Here is an 8,629-nt window from a genome sequence, read left to right as displayed (position 1 = left end):
TTGACTCTGTCTAGATGCAGTATTCTGGGACAGTATCTCCTTCTATAGCCAATATACACATCCAGATACTCTGAAAGCACATGACTGTAAAAACAATGATTAATATACACATCCAGATACTCTGAAAGCACGACTGTAAAAACAATGATTAAACCATGCCGTCATCTACTGACCTTAACGCCAAGTGACACAACATTTTATATTCTGTTAAATGAATGAGTGAAATTCTGTAGACTTGGAAAGCGAGCAGGAATGAACAAAGGCCTGCGGTCCCGACATGTAGTCCTTTTCTGTTATCAGCTGCTGTGGCTACACTGACTGACTCCTGCAGAGCAGAACCAACCCTACACTGACTGACTCCTGCAGAGCAGAACCAACCCTACACTGACTGACTCCTGCAGAGCAGAACCAACCCTACACTGACTGACTCCTGCAGAGCAGAACCAACCCTACACTGACTGACTCCTGCAGAGCAGAACCAACCCTACACTGACTGACTCCTGCAGAGCAGAACCAACCCTACACTGACTGACTCTTGCAGAGCAGAAACAACCCTACACTGACTGACTCCTGCAGAACAGAGCCAACCCTACACTGACTGACCCGTGCAGAACAGAACGGACACTTATCTACACCAGATAGCAGGTGACACACTGGCTGACATATTTATAATGGCTGTGCTGTGCTGTGTGTGTGTGTGTGTGTGTGTCTGTGTGTGTGTGATGCTTCCTCTCTCCAGAGCAACTCCTCCTGAAGCCTCAGGACAGGCTCTACTCTGATTCGCTGACAGCGGTGGGGAGGCTGCACGTGCGCAGAAAGGACCTGAGTGAAGTCATGGTAGGAATCACAATGAGTCCACTTCAATGAAGTTCCTCAGCAGGCTACAATGTGAATGAATCTAGCAGATTTGACAGTACTCAGGCCTCCTATCAAACGACTTATTATTTGGTTTATCACATTCTATTCCTGATACCTACTGGACCTGCTTCCAGCCTATAACCCACAGGGTAATAACATCAGAAAATAATGTTATTACATGTCCCAACAGAACATATAACACATTAATTTCTCCTCTCAGAACCCGTTCACAGACAACACAGAGCTACAACAGAGCTCAGCTCGCATGCTGAGGACGAACACATGGGACGTGGCTGTCACCCTTACAAACTTTGACTGGAGTGTCTTCAACTCAATACATGAGGTCCGTGACATCATCTTTTGTCCATCACCTACACTATGCATGTGTCCCAATTGGCACCCTATTCACTATACTGCACTTTTTTTTGACCAGGGCCCATAGAGCTCTGGTCCAAAGTACTGCAATATAAAGCTCAACCCTGTCCGGTCCGGTCCGGTCTCTCTCCACTACAGCAAGAGCTTGTGTACTTCACGTTCAGCCGTCATGCCAGCGGTGGCCACACAGTGGCGTTGGAGCTTCTGCTGCAGCGCTGCAACGAGGTACAGCTGTGGGTGATGACAGAAGTCCTGATGTGTCCTACGCTCTGCAAGAGAGTCCAGCTCATCAAGAAGTTCATCAAGATCGCTGCCCAGTGAGCAACTCTCCTCTCCCCTCTCCTCTTCTCTGACCACTTTTTATTTTATTTTATTTATTTCACCTTTATAACATAGTAGGATCCAGCATTCAGAGCAGAGTTGTTACATCCTCAAAATGTGCTGATGTCCTCTTCTACAGCAGTAGAGCAGTATGACTGGTCCATTTCACTAAGAGCCCAATACTTCAACTACAGCAATCTACACAACATCCTAATATAGCTGGTCTAACGTATTCAATAGTGAGGTTTGCATGGACAGGATGCCCCCTCCGGTGGTTTAGTGAGGAATTACAGATAGTATTCCTGTCTCATCACTGTATGATGCTGGTGTTAACAGTGTGTCTGTCTTTATTTCCTCAGCTGTAAAGCCCAGAGGAACCTCAACTCTTTCTTTGCCATCGTTATGGGTCTGAACACCGCAGCAGTTAGCCGCCTCAGTCAGACCTGGGAGGTCAGTGTGTATCTGCTTCTGTACGTGACTAGTGTTTTTATTGGTCACAGGGGAGGGTAGTTGATAGATTAATTATTAATGACTAATTATTACACCCTGAAACTGTGTATAATGTGTTAGAAATGTGTGAGTGTAGGACCAGTAAAGGCTATGGCATTGAGCCACTATTTAGCAATGTGAGTAAGAGTTAGGCCAGACAACAAAGACAACTGAGAAACTAATATAAAGAGGCCTCCCAATTTAGGGAGGGGAGAAACTGTTATGAAAATGGTGCAGAATATTGTGAGAACGGCAATAACTGAGTAATGCAGGGAGTAGGATATGTGTGTGTGTGTGTGTGTGTGTGTGTGTGTGTGTGTGTGTGTGTGTGTGTGTGTGTGTGTGTATGTGTGTGTGTGTGTGTATGCATGTGTGTATATGTGTGTGTGTGTGTGTGTGAACTGATGGTCAGTAGAGCAGTTTTAGAGTGGAAAACTACAGCCCGCCTACAGAGGGGAGGGATTGTTTTTGTATGACGTATGAGTATAAAAGATGGACTCTGAAATTGTGATGGCAGAATTCTCAATGAATAAATATCTCTGACTATGCAGACCGGGACTCTGCCGTTACTTAAATCCCAAAATACTTACAACCTTTTGGGAGACGCACAGAGACACTGAAATAGTTTGTTAAATAATTCACGTAACAGTAGTGTGTTTTTATTGGGCACCGTGGAGTGTAGTGTTTTTATTGGGCACAGTGGAGGGTAGTGTTTTTATTGGGTACAGGGGAGGGTAGTGTTTTTATTGGGTACAGGGGAGGGTAGTGTTTTTATTGGGCACAGGGGAGGGTAGTGTTTTTATTGGGTACAGGGGAGGGTAGTGTTTTTATTGGGTACAGGGGAGGGTAGTGTTTTTATTGGGTACAGGGGAGGGTAGTGTTTTTATTGGGTACAGGGGAGGGTAGTGTTTTTATTGGGCACAGGGGAGTGTAGTGTTTTTATTGGGTACAGGGGAGGGTAGTGTTTTTATTGGGCACAGGGGAGGGTAGTGTTTTTATTGGGTACAGGGGAGGGTAGTGTTTTTATTGGGTACAGGGGAGGGTAGTGTTTTTATTGGGTACAGGGGAGGGTAGTGTTTTTATTGGGTACAGGGGAGGGTAGTGTTTTTATTGGGCACAGGGGAGGGTAGTGTTTTTATTGGGCACAGGGGAGGGTAGTGTTTTTGTTGGGCACAGGGGAGGGTAGTGTTTTTATTGGGTACAGGGGAGGGTAGTGTTTTATTGGGCACAGTGGAGGGTGTTGTTTTTATTGGGCACAGTGGAGGGTGTTGTTTTTATTGGGCACAGTGGAGGGTGTTGTTTTTATTGGGCACAGTGGAGGGTGTTGTTTTTATTGGGCACAGGGGAGGGTAGTGTTTTTGTTGGGCACAGGGGAGGGTAGTGTTTTTATTGGGTACAGGGGAGGGTAGTGTTTTATTGGGCACAGTGGAGGGTGTTGTTTTTATTGGGCACAGTGGAGGGTGTTGTTTTTATTGGGCACAGTGGAGTGTAGTGTTTTTATTGGGCACAGGGGAGGGTAGTGTTTTATTGGGCACAGGGGAGGGTAGTGCGTTTTTCTCTGGTTTACTATATAATGTCTTCCATATAGCCACATTTCCTCATCTGCTTGCATGCACCTCCCCTATCAAGGTGTTTTGGTACTTCCCTTCTGCACTATGCTTTTCCACATGCTTTCTATTCCACAGGTCAATATAGTCTACCAGTCTAACAGCCCTCTATCCATAGTGACTACAGTAGTTGGTGGATCATATATAGTCTACCATTCTAACAGCCCTCTATCCATAGTGACTACAGTAGTTGGTGGATCATATATAGTCTACCAGTCTAACAGCCCTCTATCCATAGTGACTACAGTAGTTGGTGGATCATATATAGTCTACCAGTGTAACAGCCCTCTATCCATAGTGACTACAGTAGTAGGTGGATAATTTGTCCAGATCTGCAATAGGTTAACTAGCAATCATACCACATATAAAATCATTCAAATCTGCACCAATGTTCAATATAAATCCCCAGGATAGAGGAATAGCTGATAGGCAGCAGACAGGCCAGGTGCATCATTGCGCATTAAAGAAGAGTGAAGACATGCAGCTCAAAAAGCTCCCCTATTGATCTTGTTGAGGGACAATATAATTATCCTACCTGGACTAGCCTACAACACCACAATACAATGATCCTAACTGGACTAGCCTACAACACTACAATGCAATGAATAATTCCATTATTGTTTTCAAGTGAGTACAATTCTACTCTAGGCTGTAGACTGTAGTGAAAATGTAATTTGAATAATGGCGCAAAAGCCGTGTTATTTGAATGTTTCATTCCATGGATCAGTTGTGGGTCTACTCTCTACAGATTCTAGAAAGGCACAGTAGCAGGTCAGTCTGGCTGTATTTTTACATCTGATGCGCTGTCTGTTGCCGATCTTCATTCTCCCCAGTCTTCTCCACGTAGGCCTGTGCTCCCAGCAGGCCCAGTTATTCAGGAAAGCTTAACACGCGTTCTGCCTCCTTTCCCATCTGAGTGGCTATTCTTCGACCTAGAACCTAAACACCTAAATATAGTCACAATGTTTTAATCTGATAAGGCTACTTCAAAAGTCTCCTGTAGACTACTTGCTCACGTTCATCCACTGCACTCTAATATACACTGAGTGTACAAAACATTAGGAACACCTTCCTAATATTGAGTGGCACCACTTTTGCCCTCAGAACAGCCTCAATTTGTCAGGGCATGGACTCTACAAGGTGTCGAAAGCGTTCCACAGGGATGCTGCCTCATGTTGACTCCAATGCTTCCCACAGTTGTGTCAAGTTGGCTGGATGTCCTTTGGGTGGTGGACCATTCTTGATACACACAGGAAACTGTTGAGCGTGAAAAACCCAGCAGCATTGCAGTTCTTGACACACAAACCGGTGTGCCTGGCACCTACTACCATACCCCGTTCAAAGGCACTTCAATCTTTTGTCTTGCCCATTCACCCTCTGAATGGCACACATACACAATGCATCTCTCATATGTCTCAAGGCTTAAACATCCTTCTTTAACCTGTCTCCTCCCCTTCATCTACACTGATTGAAGTAGATTTAACATGTGACATCAATAAGGGATCATAGCTTTCACCTGGATTCACCTGGTCAGACTATGTCATGGAAAGACCAGTGTTCCTAATGTTTTGTACACTCAGTATAATTCCAGCATCTTAACTGCGCAACGGCCATTTGATTAATGGAAAGAGACATCTGTTACAAAACACCCAAAAGTTTAATGACGTTCGGAGATTGTCACACTAAGCCTTCGATACTGAGTAGGGAGGGATGTATTTCCTGTTTGTGGAGATTGACATACTCTACTTGATTTTGATGTTAAAAACGCAAACCATGATGATAAGCGCAGTCAGTAATCAGTATGCGTTGCTTAATGGTTGTGTGTGGTGCCTCGGCATAGAAACCTGTTGGTGGAAAACACAGGAGGTTGGTGGCACCTTAATTGGGGAGGACGGCCTCATGGTAATGGCTGGAGCGGAATAGGTGGAATGGTATCAAATACATCAAACACATGATTTCCATGTGTTTATTATTATTATTATTATTATTATTATTATTATTATTATTATTATTATTATTATTATTATTATTATTATTATATTATCTGATGACATTCCATTTGTTCAGTTCCGGCTATTAATATGAGCCGTCCTCTCCTCAGCATCCTCCACTGGTGGAAAATTCATTGCAAATATTGTATATAATTATAAATATAGCATCGAACTGTTGAAAATCTGATTTCCCCTTAGCTGATCATTGTCTACAGCCGGTTCTGATCGTAGTGTAATGAGACAACCAGGGAGAGTGAGCTCGTCCGTGGTGGTCGACGAACCCCTCAACCTTCTGGCCCGTAGCCCTGTACGGCATCGACTGTGCCACAAAACCATGCTGAAGTGGCAAAGTCGATATCCACGTTTACAAACACAGGGTTACTACAGTTATTGTTATTTATGGTGGTAATAATACAAATATTTTTACAGTACAAGGGGAGGGTCTGAGTAGACCCAGTAAATTTCGAACTGTCCCCAACTCAACCTGTTTTTCTTTCCATCAGAAAGTTCCAGGAAAATTCAAAAAACAGTTTTCGGAGCTGGAGATGTTGACAGTAAGTTCATTTTTCTCAGATTTTATAGAGATCCTGTAATAATGAACGTGACTCTACATGGAATTCGGTGTTGCACGTCTAGTACTAAATACATATTGGTCATCTGGACATTAAACAGGCTATTAACGTTGAGTTAATAAAAGCAGCAGGCTTGATAATTATCACTAGGTCTGGTCTCTGGGGACACAGTAACAGGTCTGGTCTCTGGGGACACAGTAGCAGGTCTGGTCTCTGGGGACACAGTAACAGGTCTGGTCTCTGGGGACACAGTAACAGGTCTGGTCTCTGGGGACACAGTAACATATGGTAGGGGTTGTGAGGGCTCCTTCAGTGCACATGTTTGAGTCCCAAATGGCACCCTATGACTTACATAGTGCACTACATTTGACCAGAGCCCTATGGACCCCCAATGGGCCCTAGTCATAAGTATATGTTGCCATTTGGAACGCAGCAGAACACGTTTCTCACCAAAGACAAGCGTCACACATCACATCTGTCTGTACATGTCTTCACAGGACCCCTCTCTCAACCACAAAGCCTACAGGGACGCTTTCAAGAAGATGAAGACGCCCAAGATCCCTTTCCTTCCTCTGTTACTGAAAGGTGCCTAGACCCAGAGAACACTGCATGTTACTGTCATCACTGCCCCCTGAACCCTGCAGTGGTCTGAAATGTTACTGTCATCACTGCCCCCTGAACCCTGCAGTGGTCTGAAATGTTACTGTCATCACTGCCCCCTGAACCCTGCAGTGGTCTGAAATGTTACTGTCATCACTGCCTCCTGATCCCTGCAGTGGTCTGAAATGTTACTGTCATCACTACACCCTGAACCCTGCAGTGGTCTGAAATGTTACTGTCATCACTGCCCCCTGAACCCTGCAGTGGTCTGAAATGTTACTGTCATCACTGCCTCCTGAACCCTGCAGTGGTCTGAAATGTTACTGTCATCACTGCCTCCTGAACCCTGCAGTGGTCTGAAATGTTACTGTCATCACTGCCTCCTGAACCCTGCAGTGGTCCGAAATGTTACTGTCATCACTGCCTCCTGAACCCTGCAGTGGTCTGAAATGCCAACAGGAATATTGTGAGCTAAATTTAAAATCAGGATCGACGCACTAGCGCTCAGTATTTTAACGCTGGTACATTACTCCCTTTCTCTTAGACATCACGTTCATTCACGAGGGCAACAAAACGTTTCTCGATAACCTGGTCAATTTTGAAAAGCTGGTAAGTCACTCCATTATGGTGGAGGGGGTTGAACATGTCAATGTACCTCGTGTTTCCTCAACTCCTCAACTATAGACAATCTATAACGCAGAAAACATGTCATCTAAAATATGTGATTGATGTGTATTTAAAGTGTATGATGATGTCCATCTCCTCTTGCAGCACATGATAGCCGACACTGTGCGTCTCATCAGACACTGTCAGGAGGATCACATGGGTGGGTGAAGAGTGTGTGTGTGTTTGTGTGCGTGTGTGTGTGTGCGTGTGTGCGTGTGTGTGTGTACGTACGTGTGTGCGTGCGCGTGCACATGTGTACGTGTGTGTGTGTCTTACTCTCACACGGTCTTAGATCAATGACCATCAACTTTGATGAGCCTTGAACCTCCATGCTCAAGTCATTACTTACATCCAGTAAACAGGTCACAGTGTTGACTTTCTACAGTCATCCACTATAACACAGTAAACATGTCACAGTGTTGACTTTCTACAGTCATCCACTATAACGCAGTAAACATGTCACAGTGTTGACTTTCTACAGTCATCCACTATAACGCAGTAAACATGTCACAGTGTTGACTTTCTACAGTCATCCACCATAACACAGTAAACATGTCACAGTGTTGACTTTCTACAGTCATCCACTATAACACAGTAAACATGTCACAGTGTTGACTTTCTACAGTCATCCATTATAACGCAGTAAACATGTCACAGTGTTGACTTTCTACAGTCATCCACCATAACACAGTAAACATGTCACAGTGTTGACTTTCTACAGTCATCCACTATAACGCAGTAAACATGTCACAGTGTTGACTTTCTACAGTCATCCACTATTACACAGTTATTAGGTCACAGTGTTGACTTTCTACAGTCATCCACTATAACACAGTAAACATGTCACAGTGTTGACTTTCTACAGTCATTGTCCATTCAAAATGACTCAACTACAGCAGTCAACAGAATAACAGTATCCAATTAGATCATCAGTTCATCAATAACAACATTATGTGTTACTATAGTAAATTGATAGACTCATTGATGCTGAGAACCCCATACGGTACACAACCACTTACAGTAATGAAGACAGTGCACCAACGACTATCTCCTGTCATGGATAATGCTCAGCCAGCATGTGTATGTGTTTAAGTGTGTGAGTGTGAGCGTGCGTGCGTGTGTGTGTGCGTGCGTGTGTGCGTGCGTGTGT

General features: G+C 44.2%; 1 protein-coding gene across 1 annotated transcript in view; it reads left to right on the top strand.

Moving 5' to 3' along the window:
* The window catches only part of LOC311139857 (rap guanine nucleotide exchange factor 5-like), a 29,838-nt gene that overhangs the window by 18,338 nt on the left and 2,871 nt on the right, over nt 1-8,629 (top strand). Inside the window, exons 8-15 of the mRNA XM_084174834.1 lie at nt 740-837; nt 1,079-1,201; nt 1,372-1,550; nt 1,914-2,004; nt 6,145-6,195; nt 6,711-6,798; nt 7,358-7,422; nt 7,585-7,639. Coding sequence (XP_084030960.1) covers nt 740-837; nt 1,079-1,201; nt 1,372-1,550; nt 1,914-2,004; nt 6,145-6,195; nt 6,711-6,798; nt 7,358-7,422; nt 7,585-7,639 — 750 coding nt within the window. The remainder of the gene's footprint in view (nt 1-739; nt 838-1,078; nt 1,202-1,371; nt 1,551-1,913; nt 2,005-6,144; nt 6,196-6,710; nt 6,799-7,357; nt 7,423-7,584; nt 7,640-8,629) is intronic.

Source organism: Coregonus lavaretus (genome assembly GCF_964263955.1).
Source record: "Coregonus lavaretus genome assembly, chromosome: 13".
NCBI classification, from domain to species: Eukaryota; Metazoa; Chordata; class Actinopteri; order Salmoniformes; family Salmonidae; genus Coregonus; species Coregonus lavaretus.
This window is presented reverse-complemented; position numbering and strand designations above follow the sequence as displayed.